The 23,039-nt window shown below is 44.7% G+C and overlaps 1 protein-coding gene across 1 annotated transcript in view; it reads left to right on the plus strand.

Annotated features, from left to right (window-relative positions):
- Nucleotides 1-245: 245 nt before the first annotated feature.
- Nucleotides 246-23,039, plus strand: part of CHCHD6 (coiled-coil-helix-coiled-coil-helix domain containing 6) — a 260,178-nt gene continuing 237,384 nt past the window's right edge. The window contains exons 1-2 of the mRNA XM_025991606.2: nucleotides 246-449; nucleotides 20,376-20,496. Of these exons, the coding sequence (XP_025847391.2) occupies nucleotides 363-449; nucleotides 20,376-20,496 (208 nt within the window). The 5' untranslated portion in view covers nucleotides 246-362. The remainder of the gene's footprint in view (nucleotides 450-20,375; nucleotides 20,497-23,039) is intronic.

Below are 23,039 nucleotides of genomic sequence, written 5' to 3' on the forward strand. Positions count from 1 at the left end.
CGGGGGGCTCCCGGCCTTTCAACATCGCCCCTGGCTCTGCTTCAAGGGCGATCTTCCCCTGCCTGCTGCGCCCCGACACGCCTCCCCTTCCCACCGCTCGGGCGCCACGCCTCCGCGGGGTCCCTGGGCATCCGACGGGCGGCCCAGGCGGTCCAGACTACAACCCCCACAATGCCCCTCAGGCACGCGCCGCAGGATTGGCTGAGCTGGCAGCGGCGGCCAATAGGACGGGGTCTTGCTGGCTTGTGCCGCACGCCGAGTCCCGGGCAGCGCGGGGCGCGCAGGGAGCCGCAGCCCGGCGTCCGCCCGGTTGCTCTGGAGCCGGGTCGCGGGGCCGCCCGCCCGCCCGCCCTCCTCCTGCCATGGGGAGCACCGAAAGCTGCGAGGCCCGCAGGGTGTCCTTCGGGATGGACGAGGAGGAGCGGGTCCGGGTGCTGCAGGGCATCCGGGTGAGCGGGCCGCCGGCCGGCGCGACGAGCGAGCGCGGCCGGGGCCGGGTGGGCGTGGAGGGCGCGGCCGGCCTGCGGGGAGGGTCGGGCCGGGAGCGGGCGGGCGCGCCTAGCTCGTCGACCCTCCTGGCGCCGCGGCGGCGAGCGTCCGTGCGCGTCCGTGCGTCCGCCTTGGAGGCGGGGCCCGAGGGCCGGGGGCTGCCCGGGGCCGCCGCCGCACCCCCGCCGGCCGAGGCCGAGAGCGGGAGCCGGAGCGGGAGCCGGAGCCGGAGCAGGAGCGGGCGGCCCCGTCGGCTGCCGTTGCCCTGGGGCGGACCTGGCTCTCCGCGCTGCAGCTCTGTGCCCAGACGCCTCCAGGCCAGGACGCCGCGGCCCAGGAGCAGTTAAATGTGAATCCGATCACGAGCCCCCTTGCTCCCCTCACGCCCGCCCCGCGGAGGCCTGGCGCGTTCCAGACGAGGAGTAACCACCTGCCTGGGCCCGACGAGGCGCCGCGCGTGGCCGCCCCTCGCCCCCGCGCCCCGCGCCCACCCGCCTTCCGCCTGCGAGGTGGCCTGGTCGGGCCTGCTGGGCTCCCAGCGGTCACCTCTGCGTTGGCGGTTTTTACTCCTGCAGCCTTTCCTGGGTCCGCCTCTGGTTGGCGGGGTGAGGATCATCTGAGCACTCTTCGGTGACCAGCCCTGCCGCCATCCAAAGTAGCCCCCTCGCTCAGTCACCGTCACCTTCGTATTGTTTTTCCTAGTAGGCGTCACCTTGGAAACCTGATTGTTTATTGTGTTTCCCAACACGTGTAAGCTCCTTGAGGCTCAGCTTCATTTCTGAGTCAAGACTCCATCTCCAGAACCTAGGAGAAGTCCAAAAGCGGCTCACGTTGGAGTGCTTAGTGGGGGCCGTGGGTTCCAGAGTCCTTCACAGGCAACCTCTCGTTCACCGTTCAACAGCCCGGTGAGAGAGGTACAACACTGTCTGCCCATTTTGTAGACTAAGGACAAATTAGACGCCGAGAGATGAGGTAACTCAGCCCAGGTCAACAAGAGGAAGGGCTGCGGTTGAAGCAGGCCAACCCCAGGCCCCAGCAGGGCCTGTTGATTGAATGCTGCCCTTCACGCCCTTGTGCCTGGCACACTGTGGTTGGTAAATGATTGTTGGGTGGCTAAATGGATAAGCCCAGTGAAACAGCGACCAAGTCCAAACAAAATGCAGAGCTGAGTATAGGCGAATTAATTAGAGAGTAGCTCAGAAAAAGACATCAGGAGGTCTGACTTCCGGGCAGATGCTTATTAGCTATGTGGCCTTGGGTGAACAACTTCTCTTTTGAGTCTCAATGACCACATTTTTAAGAAAATTAGGGGAGGCTGTATGATCCTAGGTACTGCCTAGGATAAGATGAAGGTGTATATGGAAGTGTTTAGAAATGCTTGTGTTTCGTGATGGCCTCTGTTCTTAGTCTAGTCTAGTGCTTAGCACCGTGGGTGCTTGCTAGATGTTATCTAGTCTTGACCTGGCTCGAGAGAAGACAAAATGGGGAGCAGATGGCCCATGTTTGAAGGTTGAGAAGTAGGAGCCTGAACTGGAATTTAGAAGAACACCCTTGGCTCTGTTTGGGGGCTCTCACCTTTGTCACCTGGTATCCAGTGTTTGGGAAGTTTGGAGGGTTAGGTCAGTCAGGGTCTCCTGAGATTCAACGGGGTCCTTTTGAAGGTGAGTTCCTCTGAGTTGACAGAAGATCATTTTGGGGGCCATCATATCAGACTACTACATTTTGTTTCTAGTGCCCTTAACAATTCTGCAAAGTAGAAGTTCTTGTTAAAGATGGAGAGTCAGGCTTAGAGCTGTTAAAGAATTTGTTCAGGGCGTTACCTGATGGGATTGGCTGATGGGACTTGAGTCCAGATCTTTTGAGTGCAAGAAACAGCCTTTTCTCACTACTCCAGGCTCCTTTCCTAAGTACTAGGCAAGGCAGCCTGAAAATTGTGTGTCACAGCCTCTGCCTGTTCTGACAGTACTGGTACCCCATTTGTTTTCTCCCAGAGACTGTTGAAGCTGAAGGGAGCTTTGGTGACTGAATGCTGGGCAGATTCATCAGAGAGAAGAATGACTTGCCCAGAGTATGGCCCCATACTATGAGAGCTCCTTCCTCTCCTTCCTCTCCTCCTTCCTTGCACTTGTGTGCCTGGTTTTGGGGAGGGAGATTTGAAAAAGGAAGTGATGGTAATGAAGTGTTTGGTGTAGGGGTTTTTTCTACTAGCAGAGTTACTTGAGGGTTGGGGAGTCCACCTTCTCCTTAAGCAGGCAAGTAAAAATCAGTAGAGATCGTTAGATGAGCCAAATGAGAAGTTACTTTAATAGAAGGTAGATGCCAGAGAAGAGTATCTGCCCCAGGTTCTTCAGAGAAAGTTAAATATTCTTAAAGACACTCATATTTAATCCCCAGGCCCTGATCTTGGAAAGTGCTCTAGTTTCCTTAAGAATCAGTTCTAGGGCCTTGCTACTTTGCAATTTATTTGCATAAATTTACATATTGAGTTCAAGCCCTAATTCCAAGGAAGGTAAAAGAAATTTAATTAATGCAAAATGCTGCAATTATATTCAGCTGCAGTTTTCAGAGCAAGCATGTGTGAAATACATAAAGATTTCATTTTATCCAGTCTATTTAACCTCATCCTCCAATGAGAGAAGGTGCATGCATGGTCATAATGTCCTGTGTGTGCCTACTTTTCCTCTTTGCCCCATCTAAACAGCCATATTTGGTAATGCAGATAAAGTTGGTTGCTTTTCAACATGTAGACTCACTGTACTCCAGCCTTTTCCCCTTCCAACTGCTCAGCTGCCTGCCATTCTTTCCAAGTCACTTGCTGGCCTGCTGCATGATCCTTATGTCCCCAGGCTCATTACACTCTCAGGGCTACATCACATTTACCATTATCCATTGTTTTCCATGAGGCAAGTTTGGACCACTGCTTTAGGGGAGGACCAAGGAGGATGTAGAAAGATGCACAAGAAATAGTCCACAAACATGCCATTGCCAGAGAAGCCCTATGCCTGAGCACTGCTCCACTAGCCACCACTTAACCTGTCACCTCAATAAATACGAACACATTGTTAGGTACTGGGCCTGCCTTGCAGAGACACTAAGGGATGAAGCACAAGATCCTCGCCCTCATGGAAACCTCAGCCCAGTAGCAGGAACAGACTAAAAGGAAGAAAAAGTCAAAAGAATAAAAAAGCACTGCAAGTGTGCTGAAGGAAACAAAAGTGTGCAAAGTAACGGGGACTCCCCGTTGGAGGTGGGATGGCAGACACTGCCACCCTGAGGAGGGGACACTGAAGATGCACCAGAGCCAGCCATGAGAAGTGTGGGCTGAGCTGTGTTTTTCTGAGCACTAGCTCAGACCTTCCCCTCGCTGACCTTGTGAGCTGTTCTCCCCTTCCAGGGGATAGGGGAGATCTCAGGACACAGGTTCAAGGAGGTGAAGTAACCCAAGGTCACAGCTGGTTAGTGGTAGAGCTGGAGGCTAGACATTCCAGCTCCACAGGCCATGTACTTGGCAGCCACACTGGGGTTGGGATGTTGAGGCTGAACAGGTGATGGACTCTGAGTGCCGGGGAAGGCTGTCTATATGTTTCCTTGGAGGCAACATTGCAAGTCTATAATTAGGAGTGGCGCTTTGGAAAGATTATTCAGTGATGGAGATTTTTCTTTTTATTTATTTTTTTAAAAAAGATTTATTTATTTATTCATGAGAGACAGAGACACAGGCAGTGGGAGAAGCAGGCTCCCCGCAGGGAGCCCAATGTGGGGACTCTATCTTGGATCCCAGGATCATGCCCTGAGCTGAAGGCAGACACTCAACCACTGAACCACGCAGGTTCTCACTGTCCCTCTTTTTTTTTTTTTTTTAATAGCGTTTTTGAGATGTCTTTTACATGTAAGATTCAACCTTTTGATTTCTAGAAATTTAGAGTTGAGAAACTGTCACCACAATTGGATTTTTAAAAAAAAATATTTTATTTATTCATGAGAGACGCAGAGGGAGACAGAGACACAGGCAGAGAGAGAAGCTGGCTACTCCTGGGGAACCTGATGCAGGACTCCATCCCAGGACCCCGGGATCACGACCTGAGTCAAAGGTGGATGCTCAACCACTGAGCCGCCCCGGTGTCCCACCACAATTGGATTTTAAAACATTTGTTCACAAGACCTAAAAAGACCCTTTGTGCCTATTTGCAGTCACTCCCCACTCCCACACCCAGCCCCAGGTAACCACTAATCCTTCTGTTGCTATAAATTTGTTTTTTTCTGGACATTTCATATAAATGCACTCCTGCATCTTTTATGTCTGGCTTCTTTCACTTAGCATAATGTTTTTGATGTTGGCTTGTTGATATAGCATGTTATCAGTAGTTTGTGCCTTTTTATGGGTGAGTAGTGTTTCATTGCCAGGCTGTGCTGCATTTTGTTTATCCAGTCATGAGTTTATGGACATTTGAATTGTTTCCGGGTCTTCACTGTTAGGAATAATGTTGCTGTGAACACTTGTATACAAGCTTCTTTCCTGTGTGTGTATGCGTGTGTGTGTACATATGTTTTCCTTTTTCTTGGATAGATACCTAAGGGTAGAATTGCTGGGTCATTCACTTTACGAACTTGGTGAGTTGTTAGGTTTAACTTTTCAAGAAACTGTCAAACTATTTTCTAAAGTGGTTCTACTATTTTACATTCCTACTGGCAATAGATGAGGGTTCCATTTTCTTCATATCCTCACCAACACTTGTTATTGTTTATCTTTTTAATTATAGCCATTCGTATGGGTGGGAAATGGTATTTCATTGTGATTTGAATTTCTATTTCCCAAGTATCTAATCATGTTGAACATCTTTTCATGGCCTTATTTGCCATCCATATATTTTCTTTGGTGAAATATGTATTTGAATCTTTTGCCACTTTTCCTAGGGTTGTCTTTTTATTATTGAGTTATAAGATTTCTTTTGCTGGATACAGGTCCTTTATCATATTATACATTGTAAATATTTTCTCCCAATATATGGTTTGTCTTTTCATTTTCTTAATGGTGTCTTTGAAGTGCAAACATTCATAATTTTGATGAAGTTTAATTTATCATTTTATTAATTGTCCTTTTGGTGTCATAGCTCAGAAATCTTTGCCTAACCCAGGGTTATGGATCTTTTTTCCTATATTTTTTCCTAAGAGCTTTGTAGTTTTGGCTTTTATGTTTAGTTCTATGATACATTTTGAGTTAATTTTTATACATGTTAGGAGGTAAGGCTTTAAATCAGGGGTTAGCAAAGTTTTTCTGTAAATGATTGGTTGGTAAATACTTTCTACTTTGCTGACCAGACGGTTTTCTCACTGCTGCTCAACTCTGTCCTGGTAGCCACAGTCAGTATATAAACAAATGGGTGTGACTATGTTCTAATAAAACTTTACTTATAAAATCAAGTGTGGGGTTAGATTTGGTTCAAGCATTATAATTCATCGAATCTTGATCTAAATCCATCTTTTTTTGCATGAAAAGTCTAAAATTTTAAAACTTTATTTATTTTCAAACTATTTCAAACTAGTTGAAAAGACTGCCCTTTCCCCATTGAATTAACTTGGGACCTTTGTGAATATCAGTTGACCGTAAACATAAGGATTTATTTCTGGACTTTCAATTATGTTGACAGTTCCGTTAATCTGTATGCTATATGTCTATCTTTATGCTAATACAACACTGTCATTATTGTAGCTTAGTAGTAAGTTTCAAAACTGAGAAATACAAAAATACCAGGTTTTTTTGTTGTTTGTTTTTTATTAAGATTGTTTTGGATGTTCTGAATTCTTTGCATTTCCATATACATTTTAGGATCAGTTGGCAACTTCTGTGAAAAAAAAAAAAAAAGCATACGAGGATTTTGATGGGGTTTGTATTGAATCTGTAGATTAACTTGGGGGGAATTGTTGTTTTAGCAAAATGAAGTCCTCTGATCTATGAATATGAAATCTATTTATATCTTTTAAAAACTTGTTTCAGCAGTGTTTTATACTTTCAGTGAGCAGTCTTACATTTTTTTCCTAAATTTATTTTTAAGTATTTTATTCTTTTTGATGCTATTATGACTGTAATCATTTTCCTAATTTAATTTTTTTTCCTAATTTAATTTTTGAAGTCTTCATTTCTAGTATGTAGAAATATAATTGATTTTTGTGTTTTGATCCTGTATCCTGCAACCTTGCTGAAGTCACATATTTAGTAGTATTTTCCTGTGGATTCCTTGTGATTTTTATATAGGTAGGATTGTGGTGACTGCAAATAAGGAAAATTTTCCTTCTTCCTTTCTAGTCTGGATGCCCTTTCTTTGATTTTCTTCCTTTATTGCATTGCCTAGAACCTTCAGTACAGTATTGAATAGAGGTGGTGACAGTGATGCCTTTGCCTTGCTCCTGACCTTAGATAGAAAACATTCAGAGTTCCACTATTAAGTATGTTAGCTGTAAGGTTTTCTTAGTTGCCTTTTATAAGGTTGATGATTTTATCTTTTAATATTCTCAATTATGTCTTCCTCTCTGTTACTATATTCTGTTTTTTGTTTGTAGTTTCTTGGAGTGCAAAAACTATATTTCAGAGTCTGGCTCATTAATACGTGTGTGTTAGATTACATGCTTGGATTAATGAACTGATGATCCTTCTTTTGCCTAACTATGATCTTTGACATTTGCACATGAGAATTTTATTCTTCTGCTTGTTATATTTCCAAGCTTTAATACAAACTTATCCTAGTTGTATGCAGCAAACTTCCTTTTCACATTGGTATTGCACAGTGATAGGCTTCTTGAGTCTCAACATGAATGTTGATGCTCCTTATCATATTGTTTTATGTCATATCCTTCATGGGATTCCCAGGTGGCTCTGTTGATTGGGTGTCTGACTCTGTTTTGGATCAGGTCATGATCTCATGTGTTGTGATATCAAGCCCTACCTTGGACTCCATGCTTGGCATGGAGTCTGCTTGAAATATTCTCTCCGTCTGCTCTTCCCTCCATTCCTGCATGCATGTTCTCTCTCTCTCTCACTCTTACAAGTAAATAAATCTTTATATTACACTCTTCATCTTAGTTGATTGCTTAGAAGCAGCTGGTGAGCAAAGTGTCTCAAAGTCCTGACCTTGGACTCTGACACTCAAACCAGTAAGTCTCTCTCCTTATATGCAAGGTGGACCTGTTCAGCATAGGTGCCTTGAAGGAGTTGAATCATAAGTCCTCCCCAGACATCCCCAGCTTTAGCACTCTATCTGGCTAACTATATGGGGGAATTGTAGTTAATGGGGCCACCATAGGAATTGCCAATTTGGAAAGTCAGGAAATGAATGACCAACTTCCTTACACTTTCCTGTGAATGGTGTGTGGATCTGGATGTCAGGTCCAGCAAGCATTGCTGGCACACATTGTGTGCCATTCCTTGGGTGAGGTGCTGTCCCAGGTGTTGTTGTTGTTGTTGTTGTCGTTCTTCTTCTTCTTTTTTTTTTTTTTTGATGTTGTTCTTTTTGATATTTCCGAAACATATCCGACACATGGTGAGAGATACCAGGAAACAAAGTGGAGCCAATTCTGCAGGGAAGCAGAGCACTTTAAGTTTCTCTACCTTTCCACCTTCGGCTGCTGAGGAGTAGAGGATCATCTTAAAGACAGATGAAGACTCGGGTACCTGTGTGTGGACATTTCTTTAGTGCCCTCTATTCATCTGGCTCAGGGGTTCCCAAACTCACTGCGTTTGAGGACAGTAAAGGGCTGTGCATACAACCATGCTATAGTTTAGGGGCAGATTTAGCAACTATCAAGGGTTTTTTGAACATCCTTTAAATTTTCTCTTGATAGTACTATAGTGGATAGTAATGACATTTAAATGGTATAAGAGTTAGGGTGATTTCTACCTTACATTTTTTTTCTGATGTTTGACTATAACCCGTGTGTAAGATGAAATCCCATCCTGTTAATACTCCCTAACTGTGTCACAATATGGTGTTGAAGATCTTTCTCTGTAAAAGTGAAACCTATAAAGTCATGTAAATATAAGGATAGTTGTTAATGCTAACTCTTACTAAGTTCATCTTGGGTCAGTTCCCTCATTTGGGAGGTAAAGATACTTCACCAGAAGCATCTTTGATTCTTCAGGTTTCCAGTCTACCTTTCCCACCTCTTGGTGGGGGGTCACTGCACGCTCTTCTGCAGCAGCTCTGGTTTCCAGATCAAACCTGCTGGCTTTACTGTTTCCCTGCCGCTGGTGGAGACTTCAGAATGTTTCCTAGTTGAGCCCTCTCCCTTCTGCACCTGGCTGTGGCCATTCTCTTTCATTCTCATTCGTGAGCTGTTGACTTTTGGATTCTAAATATCTAACCCAGAGGTGTCCCATTGCATATCCCATGGGTGCATGTAATTCACTATACCCACTGGAATATATCTGCATCCCCTCTGCTTCCCTCAGAATCACTTATTTCTTATGCTACAGATGGCCCTAGCCAGCCAGTCCCTCAGCCAGAAAACTGGGTCCCATGTTCCTTTTTTTCCTCTACATTTAATGACAGATCTTGCATTTTCCCTTCTATTTCTTTGTTTTTGCCTCTCTTTATCCTTGCTTACCCTTTATCTTTTTCTGGTCCATTCCATCTTCCCTTGACCATCTGATAAATTGTTTCTTTTCCCAAAAGACTTGCCTCCCACCAATCTATACCTCCTAGTGCCAGCAGGGTAATAAAAAAAACCCATAAATTTTACTTTTGAACAGGTTTCAGGCAAATGGTAATAAAATTCAGGCAGTTCCAAAGGAGGCACATAGGGAAAAAGTTCATCTCCCTTCCAACTTGTTTCATCTGACTTGCCCTCTGAGGCAGTCACCCTTACCAGCTGGGTGCATCGGTGATTGTGCGGAGTTAAAGCTAATTATGTCACTCCCTTGGGTTAAAGGCACATTCTGGGGCCTGGCTTATGTGCCTTGTGTGTGAGGGGGCTACTTGCTGCCTTTCATTGCCCATGTCGGCTGGGAAGACACCTGCTCCTGCTGCACTCGGAACTGCTTCGTGCTTCTGTGCCTGTGGTTCTGTTCTTTGCACTATTTTCTCTTCCTGTGACTGGCCAAATTCCTTGTCATCCTCAGGTCCTATTCAGGTGTTACCTTCTGAAAGTCACCCTCAGTGATGTCACTCACTCACTCTGGATTGTCCCTGTCCTGGGTCTTGAGGACTTGGTGCTCACTTCCCAGTACTTACTGCTTGGGCAGAGCTAATCTCTTCCTTGCTTCCTCCCTTGCTGCCCTGTGAGTAGGAGGTCCTATCTGTTTGTTTTTCTGTCCCCAGTACCTAGCCCAGAGCTGGTTTTTCTTACTCCAAACCACAAGTCCAGAAACTTTGTGGTATTAACTGATCTGAATTGATTGCCAACATTTGAAACTTGGAGGCTTTACGTAAATCCAATTTTTAGCTCTTTGGGGGAAAAACTGGAAGTCTAGTCCACATTCCCATGTGGTGATACTTTCCTGGAGGTGCAAGGTAGCTGCCCTCTTCAGGGGGCCTAGACTCTCATCACTGTCCCCACCATGTTGTCCTTGCACTTTTTTTTTTTTTCCCCTACCAGGCCCATTCTATTAATTTTGTCACTTGCCTCATGCCTGTGGACATTTGTATTTGCCATGCTTGGTGTAGGAGGTCTCCAAGGGCTCTTCTTGTTCTGACATTCTGGGATTTAAATCTGTGGTGAGCAGCCGGTGGATCTAATTTCAGCTCATAGAAAGCTGAAAGACTAGTGAACGAAATCTCCAAGGCAACAGCTTTAGGCAAGGAGAGGAATCTTTTTAGAACCACAAGATTGGGCAGTGCCTCCACAGGGATTGGGGTGTCTAAGGCATCAGGAGCCTCTGACAGACCTGACTTTCCTGCAAGCTCATTCTTCTGGAAACTGCCTCAGGTGCCTAGCCTGACTGGAGAAGCCTTAGGCCCAGCTTGGACAGGGTGGTGAACTGCAGGTTATCTCCTGGCACCCAGCGGATCCTCAGTGTTGTCCCGAATGGTCTTGGCCATGGCTGTGCAGGCCTGGTTGCTGCGGACTCACAATAAAACCTTGGGCGAGCTGCTTCTCTGCACCATACCTTCTCCATCTTTACTTGAGGAGGATGTCGCCTCTCCTGCCTGAAAGGGAGCTGGGGCTGTGAACTCATTTGGTGAACATCAAAGCATTTGCTAATGTAAAGAGTAATGCTTAGGAAGCTACTTCTTACATGTGTCTCGATGAGTAACATGTTAAGACTAAAAAAGTGCTAATTTTCACATTGCCATTCTCTTAATTTAAGTAAGCTGTTTTGTGAGTCCATATGTGCTCCCCCTCACCCTACCTGAGGGCTCAATAAAGTATCATCAGTTTTATTTTTCTTGAATTGGCCATTCTGAGGACATGGTTACTTGCCACATCAGAGTGGATCTGTATTACTGCCTTCACTCGTGCAAGTATCACTGTTAGGTGCCCAGAGTTGGGATCCGTGTCTTGGCCCAGGCATTTAAGACTTCCTTTGATCTTCAGTGGGTTGTTTCACCTCCCTGACTCCAATTTCTTCATCTGTAAAGTGGAAGTACATTTAGCCCGGGGTCTAGCAAGCCCATGGAACTTGCTCAGTGGATATTAGGTAGGCTGTACATGACGTTATCTCTGAACAGGAGCTCCGTCCCCACTCCTCCATCTGAGTTCCTCTGCCCCGGCTGAGCTTTGTTTCCCCATTCAGGAGTAGGAGAGCATTCTATCCCCTCTCTGGGCACTGATGCCAGGGATTCCCTCATTCCTTTCTCCACAGGCAACCTCTTTGCAGCATCCTGTGTAGTGTGTTGATTTGCCTGGGGGACAGAGCTCCCTGAATGGATTTCAAATGAGGCACACACAATTACAGAGTGGTTCTCTGCTCTGCGAGGGTGCCTCCCTCTCCAGTGAGCTGGGCCTGGGTCTTGCTGTCATCTTTCCCTTGTTTTTCCTTTAAGACTTCTTGCAAAATGCATCTTATTTTTAAATTCCAAATGTTCATAATTTCTCATGAATCCTTTCAGGCTTTTTCCAAGCCTCCATATACAAGCACACTCTTCCTTTTTATAGCCCAAATGAGAACATAGTGCATATACCCCTTTGTAAATTGCTTTTTTCACTTGCCCTGTTCATTCAGATGCCAGATCTCTGGTTACTTCACTTGTGTGGAGTCTTTTGCAACCCCCACACCCCCACTGCCCCAACTCCTACAGAGATTACACTTCCTAGCCCTCTTGCTCCTCATGTGCACTGTTTGTGGCAGCGACCCTGGCTCTAGCTCTTTGTCACCTCAGCCCTTCTTGCTGCTTTGCCAGGGTATTCTATATGAAGAGGAGATTGTGACTGAGGCCCTGCCTGGAAAGCATCAGCGGCTCCCAGTTGATTGCTGAAAAAAAATTCCATTTTCCTTATCTTGTCATTCAAGGCCCTCACTGGGTGGAGCCTGCCAGCCCTGCATGTCTTACTCCCTTCATGGAACTGCCCTCGGTCATGCCGAACCTCAGACGTCTCCCTCTGTGCCTTCTGTGTGTCCTTCCTTTCCAGAACACCCCTCGACTCCTAGCCCTGTCTGCGGTCATCTGTTCAGGCCCATCTCAGGCTGCCTCCCTTCCCACTGACACTTAGGTTCCTTCTGGAGAGCTCCTGGGCGTGCAAACTCAACTTCTGTCGCCTGATGGCTTGGCAGCTCTGGGCCTTCGCCCTACTGGGCCCCCATCTGACCATAGCTCTTGGAGCACAGAGTTCTTGGCCTTTATATCTTGACATACTCTGTTGTAGTAGCTTAGTGTTATGGACCTGGGCCTTTAATAAATATTTCTTTAGTTCATGTGTTTTTTTTTTTTTTTTAAGATTTTAATCATTTATTCATGAGAGACACAGAGGCAGAGACCTAAGCAGAGGGAGAAGTAGGCTCCATGCAGGGAGCACGATGTGGGAGTCGATCCCGGGACCCTGGGATCACACCCTGGGCCGAAGGCAGATGCTCAACCGCTGAACCTCCCAGGCGTTCCTAGTTCATGTGTTTAACAGATATTTGAGCATGTCCAGTGTGCCTGGCACTTGCTAGGCACTAGAGATACAGCAAGGGCAAAACAGTCCCATGGAGCTTGTGTTCTGGTGGGATGATGGCAAGCGGGTAGTCACAGGTGCGTTATGTTCTGTGTCTAGCAAGTTAGGAGAAATGAGGCTGAGGAAAGGAGAGAAGGAGTGATGGCAGGATTCTGGCTTCAGACAGGGTCATTCTGTGGCTTAGCAATCCTGGCTCCTCTGCCTTTCATTGCTTTTGTGGTAGTTGTCCTTTTGGGGTGGGGGGAGGACCTCCTGCCTCTGAGTTCCTTTTCCCTGCTTTTGTCAGGGTCAGCATCCCTTTGCTTCCACAGCCCACCAACAGAGTGGTTCAGGAGCCTGGCATCCTGCTGTGTGGTGAAGCTTGCACCCTGGGAACTTCCTGATAGGGGGTGAGTGCTTTAACTACTTTGTGCCTTGGTTTCCTCAACTGGAAAGTAGGCATTAAACTGTGAGTATTAAAGAGGTGGTCTGTGCAGAGTGAGTGCTGGCTGCATGTCACGGTTGGTATTAGTAGGCATCATGACTTGTAGTTCTTGTGACTCTGATCTGCTCTGGTATATTGTGGCCGCAGAACAATACTCACTCCTGGTATCATTCTTCCATCGGAAATGGGGAATACCCATGTGTGTTCTGTGAAGCAGCACCCTGCTCCCCAGCTTTCTAGTTGTGAGGTGGCCGCATGACTTAACTCACAGACCTCTTGCCCCCTCTTTGGGAACTTGCCTATAAATTCAGTGCTTTTGGGTAAGGGAAGCGTTTGGTTGCCATCATGGGGTGATGATCAGTAGGAGGTGGGGCCTGGTTTCCCAGCCATGTTTGCTACTATGGAAGTTATGAAGTCTCTGTCCATGCATGCCCTCGACAGAGGTCTGACTTGGCTGTCTATGGCTGTCCACCCACTACCATAGAGCTGGTGGAGGGTGGTGGGCTGGAGAGGGGAGGAGGTTGTCACTGGAGACTCGGGGAGGCATCAGGCACCTGTGCCGCAGTGGAGGCAGGACAAGGCCCCCTCCTTGCAGTCCCCATGGCACTCTAGGCTGAGCGCAGGTTCAGGTTTGAGCCACTCACTGTCAGAATGGTGAGTGCTTTAAAAAGAATATGCTCAATTTAATTTTGTGCCGCTTATGGAAGAAGAGGGAAGAAGCCTGCTCAAGGTCACAGAGCTGCACATGGACTACTCAGTGTATAGTACATGGCAGCTGTTAACCATCATTATTGTTATTGATTAAGTTTGTGCATTTTTGCACACCTAGTATGTGCCTTGTATGGGTGATAATTAGTATTTGTAAACCACTTTGCTGTTTCCTGTAATAGCTGATATTGGTGGTTGACTTCGTGCCGACTGCTTTGTGTGGATTGTTCAGTTTAATCCTCGCCACAGCCCCACAGTCTGGACCATTAATTATTTCCATCTCACAGATGATGAAACTGATTTACGGATATGAAGTCCCCCACCCAAGGTCATGTAGTTAGTGAGTGGCTTAGTTGGAATTCAAACCCAGAACTGCCTGACCCCAAAGCATTGAGCTCCTGAGCCATAGATTGTAATCAGTCCAGCTTCCAGAGGCCCTCATTTTGTAGGTGAGAGACATGATGCTCAGAGAAGCCAAAGAACTGAGTCCAGGCCACACAGCGGAGCACAGGTAGTGCTCCTCTTCCCGGCACTGCTGTGGATGTGGCCCTCTGTCTCTTGACCACAGAGGACCCTGTCTAGCTGCCTCTCATGGCACAGTGACCAGTGGGCCTTTGGCACCGAGCTCCCAGACCCGTCTGGCTCCGGAGGCCCCCATTCTGGTTCTGTTGGTATAGGGAGCATTGCCCAGATGGTGTTTATTCTCACATGACGACTGTGTGTATATGTATATTTGTTGATTAAAATATTACTTGCTGTATTTTGTAGCAACATTAAAAAATATTACAAATCTTCTACTGCCAGCAAGAAGCTTGCCAATGTTTTCCTTAACCCCTCACTCACCAAGTAGTGCGGTTTAGTGGATGCCCCCAGGCTGGGCTGAGGATATCAGAGCCTCTGACTCACCTGTGTAGAACCCCTCATAGTTTCCTGGGTCTTTGGATCAAATTTTGGCTTCTTAATACTGGTCTGCCAGGGCTTGTGGTCTTGCCTTTGCCTGCCTCCTTAGCCTGGTCATCTGGTCCCATCCTCCTTCTCACACACTGGCCTTCTGTTAGGCACTTGGATGTTCCAGACTCCATTCTTCTCAGAGGCTTTGCATTTACTCGGTGCCTCTGCTTGGGGCTAGATAATTTTCTTCGGGATCTCAACATGTAGGTGTGGTCAGGACCTCCTCATTTGGGGTGGAAGTATTAATATTAGTGTTCTCACCTCTAAGGGGCCTTTCCCAGTGCCTGTGGCTTCCTGAACCACCCCCTCCCCCCTCCCTGCAGTTCTGTATTTTAATCTTTCCTAGAACTTGTCACCTAACATGCTTCACTGATCTTTAAGACACATGTTTTAATATCTCTGGAATAGGATATTGTATAATAGGTGGAAAATTAATTTCATTGGTGTCTTTTTCTTTGGGTTATATGAAAATCACAGTGTGATTTACAATTGGTGGTGTCTTAGGTTGGATGAAATAAGATGCAAAATTGTTTACTTGTTTATTGTCTCACTTCCCATGAGAATGTAAGCTCTATGAAACAGGGACCGTGTCTCTTTCACTGCCGTTTTGTCGCTGTTTCTTTTCACCTACGGTTTCTCAAACATTGCTGTCACACAGTGGATGCTTACTAAGCAGATACTTGATGAAGGAGAATGGATTGTAGTTACGGTGCCCTGGCTAGTCGCTGCACTGCCGTGGTCGGCTCTTTGTGGGCAGAGCATGCTCTTCCTGGTCATGTGGAACCTGCCCTTCCTCCTACAGAGAGGATTGAGGTATTACTAGCCACAGCTGCCCCTTCATGCACACCATGTCATTGATGCTTCATCCATACCCATATGGATTCCAGGACCACCCAGGACTCTCTTCCCTCAGGACATATACCTGCATCCCCTGTCCGTCAGAGGACTGGGGCATCTCATAGAATCCACTTGTAGATGGAGGAAGGGGAGCGGTGCCCCACAGTGTGCTGGTAAAAGTTTAACACCCAGATCTCTGCCCAAGAAAGGGCCCTGATGTATAGTTATTTCCCAGTTTCTGTGGTGGAAATGCTCTCCATCATGGCCAATTTCAAGCTGCTGTCTGAAGTCAACCAGCTTGCAGAATTCCTGGAAATTGAAAAATCAGCTCTTCTGGTTCCAGTACACCATTGGGACACCCAAATCTTTTCCTGCAGCCTGTGTTCACTGTTGAGTGCCCACAGTTGTGGGTTGTGTGCGCCGCCTGCCTGCAGAACATTCCACGTCAGCCATGCTATCACCTTACACCCAGCGTGGTATCCCAGGTTGGCCCTCTGTGTGGCTAATTTGAGCAAGAAATGGGTGTGCTGCGCTGTAGAGCTACTCCTCCGCTTTCTAACTTATTTCAGGTCTTAGTTATTGCAGCCCTAATAGAGGAGTGAGCCAATGGATGGTTGGGGCTCTCTCCCTGTTTTCATCTGAGATTTCATATTTACATTCCAGCTCATTTGCTGCTTTTTCAAGATAGTCTCTTCTAGATTTCCCTTTCCTGGCATTCTCATATTTTCCCACTAACTACAGATCAAAAAAATATATATACATTTAAGATTTTATTTATTTATTTGAGAGAGAGAGAAAGTGAGAAACAGCATGGGTGGAGAGGGAGGGGCAGAGGCAGAGGGAGAAGCAGATTCCCTGCTGAGCAGAGAGCCTGACGTAGACATGGGGCTCAGTTCCAGGTCCAGGACCCTGGGGCTATGACTTGAGCTGAAGGCAGATGCTTAACTGAGCCATGAGGTGCCCCTCACAACTCCTTTTTCTTTGCACTCTGCTTTGTTCTTTACTGAGGCCTGCTGATGCCACAGGCCCTTGTCACTTCGTGACTGAGGTCCTGCTTCCCACTCCATGTGCTCTCTTATAGCACTGCTGATCATCCTCTAAGAACACAGTATATATTTTTTCCTGGTTCTGAAACTTTCAGCAATGCCCTGCAATTGTTGGAGCCTTTCTGCTTGACTTTGAAGCTTCTCTAAGTACTGGCTTCATCTAAGTCCACCTTTACAACCCACACCTTCCAAAATAAACTTCCAGCTGCGTAAACACTGGTCTCTGATTGTTTGTGCCTCTTTTCTCTGTGCCCTGCCCTACACTGTGTGAGATGCCCCCTGTTCCCCAATACACTGTAGCATCTGTTCTGTTGAATCATGCTCTCACCCTTAGGAACCCACACAGGCGTACCTTTCTCGGGATATCCTGTTTTTGCTGAGTAACATCCTATCTAGATTATTCATTTTTGTCTTTGGTTCTCTTTTTATTTGTAGCAGTTTTTTGAGATACGATTCACAAACCATACAACTTAGCTATTTAAAGCATATAATTCAGTGATTTTTAGAATTTTCACAGGTATGTGTAGTTATCATCACAATAATTTTTAGAACATTTTAACCAAGCCCAGGGCAATCACCAATCTACTTTTTATCTTTAAAAGTTTGCCTATTTTGGACATTTCAAATAAGTGGAGTCATACAACATGTTGCCTTTTGTGGCTGGCTTATTTCCCTTAGCATGATGGCTTCAGGTTCATTCATTTGGTAGCATGTATCAGTATTTCATTCTTTTTTTACAGCCAAATAATGTTCCATTGTGCAGATAGACCAAATTTTACTTATTCATTCATCAGCTGATGAACATTTGGGTTCTTCACACTTTTTGGCTATTATGGATAATGCTGATAGGAGCATTCATGTACAAATTTTTGTGTGGATATGTATTTTCATTTCTCCTGAGTTGATATCTGGGAGTGGAATTGTTAGATCAAATGGTAACTCTCTACTCAACCTTTTGAGGGACTTCCAGACTGTTTCCAAATTGCTGTGGAACTTTATACTGCTATCTGCAATGTATGGGGGTTCTGATTTCTCCATATCCTTGTCAACACTTGTTACTATCTGATTTTTTAAAAAATTTAAACTAAAATTAAACTTTATAATTTATAGTACATTGTTAGTTGCTGTGTAGAGTTCAATAATAATTCATTAGTTGCATATAACACCCAATGCCCATCATATCATATGCCCTCCTTAATGCCCATCACCCAGTTACTCCATTCCCCCCATCCACCTTCCCTCCAGCAACCCTCAGTTTGTTTCCTATAGTTAAGAGTCTCTCCCTCTCTGATTTTTCCCTCCTTTCCTCTATGATCCTCTGTGCTCTTTCTTATATTCCACATATGAATGAAACCATATGATAATTGTCTTTCTTTGATTCATTTATTTTGCTCAGCATAATACCCTCCAGTTCCATCCATGTTGACATAAATGGTAAGATTTCATCCTTTCTGATGGCTGAGTAACATTCCGTTGTATTTATATACCACATCTTTATCCATTCATCTGTTGATGGACATCTGGGCTTTTTTCACAGTTTGGCTATTGTGGACACTGCTGCTATGAACATTGGGGGGCAGGTGCCACTTCGGATCTCTACATTGGGGCAAATACCTAGGAATGCAATTGCTGAGTCATAGGGGAGTTCTATTTTAACTTCTTGAGGAGCTTCCATACTGTTTTCTGACTTTTGATTATAGCCTTCCTAGTGGGTATGAAGTGGTATCTCATTGTTTGAATTTGCGTTTCTCTAATAAATGATGTTATTGAGCATCTTTTCATTTGCCTATTGGCCATTTGTATATCTTTCTCAGAGAAATATCTGTTCAGATATTTTTTTGTTCATTTTAAAAATTGAGTTATTTTTCTTTGTATTATTGAATTGTGGGGATTCTTCATATATTCTAAATACATATCCCTTGTCACGTGTATGACAATATATTGTCATATAAATATTGCAGATATTTTCTACCATTTTGTAGGTTGCCTTTTCACTTGCTTTATTATAATTATATCTTTTGGTACATAAAACTTTTTAATTTGGATGGAAGTCCAAAATATCTAATTTTCTTTGGTTGCTTGTGCTTTTGGTGTCGTATTTACAAATGCACTGTCAAAGCCAAGGTCATAAAGACTGACCTCTGTATTTTCTTTTATTTACCCTTATGTTGTTTTAGCTCCTACATTTAAGTCTCTGATCCTTCTTGAGTTAACTTTTGTATATGGTGTGAGGTAGCTGTTCAACTTCCTTCTTTTGCATATCAAAATCCAGCTGTACCAATACCTTGTCAATCAGTTGAGATATATAGGTTTATTTTTGAATTCCCAGTTCCCTTCCACTGCAGTGTATGCTTGGTGTTCTCCTGTCCTGTATCACTAATTAGCTATTTGATTTGCATTTATTTGAAGTACTAGAGGGACGCAGTTGTTATTATAATCTTTTGTTGCTAAAAAATGTTCATGGTAAACAGTTAAAACACAGAAGTGCCAAAGTGAAAGTCCTGCCCCAGCTGCTTTGGATCCCACTTCTAGGACGACATAACTGTTGTGTTTCCTATGTAGCCGCAGAGATGTTGGCTTCTGACCAGATACATATATCTGTGTATATGCATATATGTGAAAATTCAGATGCACGTTCACATTTGTGAATGTACACATGCACAATACTGACATATTTATTTGTGTTTGTCTGCATTTTTAAAATTGCATATCTCTTTTCACAAAATTGAGCTAGATAAAGGATTCTATGACTTTAAAAAAATCATGAGGAAATCCCATACATCCCTCCATGTCAGTTGTACACGTTTTACCTCATCCTTTCTTAATGGCTACATAATATTTTATAGAAGGTGTACACCATCATTTCTTCAGCCAGTTCCTTATTGTTGCATATTAATGTTTTTTCCTTTTTTCTTGCTATTCCATTTCTGCTGTGTATATGTGGGAGCACTTTTCTCGGTAGGATACCTGAAAGTGGAGTTGCTGATCCTGGCTTTTGTCTTAAAGTCATTTTTAATGTTTTCCCCTCCACTGTGCTTTATGATGTCTTACACATATTAGATACTTAATAAATATTTACTGAAGTGAACTTTTAAGGGTTTTACTCTGGATTTATCCCTAGCTTGCTATTTCATTTCAGTAAACTGTTTTATGACACCCTCATGCCTATTTCCCTTCCTCTGAAATGAATGAAAGTGTTGGTTACCCAGTCTTCATTAGGGAGAGCTGTGTTGGAATGAGTCAAGCAGTGTTGTGATGTCTACCCTGTGTGTGGTGCTGGGAATATACGGAGAGGAGGTTGCCCCAGCCCTTAAGGTATTTGCAGATTTTTTAGGATGAGGCCAGTAGGATGTATGACACTTCCCTAAGAGACACATGTATTATGATGGGTACTGTCAGGAAAGATCACATGGAGGAGGGACACTGAGATACTCTTAAATGAAGGGGAAGCTTTAAACAGGTGGATGTCCTGGGGGTGGATGTCTGCTAGTGGTTCTTGGCTGAGGAACAGCATAATGGATGCAGAGGAGGTGAAGAAAGTGATTCCGTGGAGTGTAGGGTATGTGCGGGCAGCAGCAGGAAACAGCTGGAGGGCCAGTGGGGACATGCTGTGGTCGACCTTGAATCCACACAGGGCTTTGGCACTAATCTGCTAGGTATTGGGCCACTTTGAGAGGCTTTTAAGTGGAATTATATGGTTGAAGTTTGTCTGGAGAAACTGATGTGCTCTGTCAACCGGGGTCATGGATAAAGGGGTATCTTCATTTCTAGAGGTTTCTGTGATATAACTTTTTCCCCGTCCTTCTCTTCCCATCCCTCAATTCTTCCCTTAGCTGTCTGAAAATGTGGTTAACCGCATGAAGGATTCCAGCCAGCCTTGCAAAGCTGGGCAGTCAGCTCCCCCTCCTGCCCCTCCATCTTCTACAGTTGGCAACTCTAAAGGCCCAGAGAAAGGTATGGTAGATGGCAGGGAGTCTGTGGAGGGTGGGAATGGGGTGTGAAAGGAATGACAAACAGCCTTCCTGTCAGAACAGATTTGACAGCTAATGTGGCTTCTGTTTGTTTCTGGGTGATGTAAGCACCTCCTTTCTGATAACTGCTTTTCAGGAGAGTGTGGCTTTCCTGTGTGATAGACACTGTCTGCTATGATGAAAGAGCCACATTTAGTCAGAGTGCCTACTTGTGACTGGGGCCAGACTGTTTGAGTTTCTCAGTATGTAACAAATGAAGTAAAAGGGCTTGGTAACTCAGGTAAGAAGTTGCTGTTAAGGATCCCTAAGAGACACATTGTCATTACTGTTTGGTATGGTTCCCAGAGTATTAGGGATTTATGTGAATTGGACCAGCCTGGGGGAATTGAGTTGATGACTTGAGCATTGACCTCAGCACCTTTAACTGAGCCCTCACATCAAGTGATCCTGACCTGGCTTCTGGGACAGTTCACCGTGAGCTTCTAGCAAGGCCTGCCACCCCGTACCTTTCAGGGGTTCCTTTTTGCACCCATGCCGGGCTCAAAGTTTCATTTGTTCCCTTCTCTGTGGGGTCCATGACAAATTAAGAAATTTGTGCTTTTCTCCAAACAGCGACTTTCAGCAAACATAAAGGAATGAAACAATTTTATTTTATTTTATTTTTAAAAATATTTACTTATTGATTGATTGATTGATTGATTGATTTATGAGAGAGAGAGAGGCAGAGACACAGGAGGAGGGAGAAACAGGCTCCATGCCAGGAGCCCAACGCGGGACTCGATCCCGGGACCCCAGGAACACGCCCTGGGCCAAAGACAGGCGCCAAACCGCTGAGCCACCCAGGGATCCCCCTAATGAAATAATTTTAAAAAGGATATAAGATATTTTAAGATATTACAAATAAGGATAGTCCTTGGAGCAGCTGCTATTCTAGCCAATAAATACTTGTTTATAAGAATCTGGGTCTTTTGTCTATCAACCACAGCTTGTCTTTTCTGCCAATCTTCCTTATTAGGTTGTAAGACTGTAGAAGGCAGAAGTTGTATCCTGTCCAGTCAGCATTTACTATCTGCTGGTCTGGGATCAGGACAAGTGCCTATGCATCGTGTACAGCGATGCATAGACAGGGATGCCTCCCTCATGGTACACACAGCTCTAGTTAAGGAGCCAGATGTATAACCCTGTAGGTTATGTGTATCATGATGAAGCAACACTAGAAGCATGCCTATGGCTAGGGTAGCACAGAGGAGTGACTCATTATTTTAGGGAGGGGCTTCAAGAGGAAATGATGGTTAAACTGGATTTTGAAAGATAGAGCAATGGTAGATGAGCAATTCAGGCTTGGTGAACAGCATAAGTACAGTCCCCAGAGGTGTGGCATAGTCTGGCCTATATGGGGCCCTAGGAATGATTTGCTATCTCTGGAATACAGAGTATAAGAAAAGGAGAGCTCTTGAGGTGCTGCTCAGGGCCCAGGCTACAGACCTCTACAGAGGCCAGAGACCTCTGCATGCATCCTTAAGGCTGGAACTCCAGCCAGGCCTTCTACCAGCTTGCCACTGTATTGTCTGCCCCAGGGCTTCCTGAGTATCACAACCAATGGGTACCTGGGTTTGGACCCACCCTGAGATCTTTTTGACTATCGATCAGTGAAGGGGCAAATGAGATTCTTGAACCCTCATAAGATGCTCTTGTCTTTTAAAAAGAGGGGTGGTTCCCCACAGTATCTCTAGCAACTGACAAGAAGGGGGGTTGAAGAGGGCTCTCACTTAACCCAGTGCACTTGAATAAATTGAATTAACTGGTGAGAGGGAGAAAGTGATGAAATAAGCAAAGAAAGCCAAAATCTGTCATGCATATGTCAGCTTTAGCTTCGGGAGATGAAAGAAAAATTGGTTTCAGTTTTGGTTAAGTTTCAGCAGTTTAAGGAGCAGGAATGGTGGTTCATTTGTCATTTGGGTGTGGTTATAACTATTTTTCTGTTTAAGTGATTGTGAATTTGAGTTTCTGAGTGCTGGAGAATAGTCAGCATAAATGGGCTGTTGTAAGTTGACTAATTTTAAGATATTTTTACTCTTAAAATTGGTGTTTGCTTTTATTTTAGTGATGAAACAAGATTAGAAAAAGTTAAAATTAAATCCGTATGTCACATCGTACCTCAAAATAAATGTCAGAGGAAAGAAAAGATTTAAATGTAAGAATTGAAGCCATAAGAGTACAATAATAGTACATAAGGGTAAAACATGTAGACTTTCTAAGCACTCCATCAACTGAAGAAACCCTAAATTAAGAAGAAAAGTGGGAAATCTAACTATAAGAAATTAGACAATTTAGAAAAAAATAAATGAAGAATGAATGATAAACTAGGGGACTATAACATGACAGGGTATTAGCAGTCCTAATATAGAGAGTTCTTAAAGATCTTTGACAACTCAATAGAAAATGCATATGAATGGTCATTAACCTGTGATGAGATTTTCCACTTTGCTAATAGTGAAAGACACACATTAATGAGTGTTACCAGGG

The sequence above is a fragment of the Vulpes vulpes genome, chromosome 9, assembly GCF_048418805.1.
Source record: "Vulpes vulpes isolate BD-2025 chromosome 9, VulVul3, whole genome shotgun sequence".
Classification (NCBI taxonomy): domain Eukaryota; kingdom Metazoa; phylum Chordata; class Mammalia; order Carnivora; family Canidae; genus Vulpes; species Vulpes vulpes.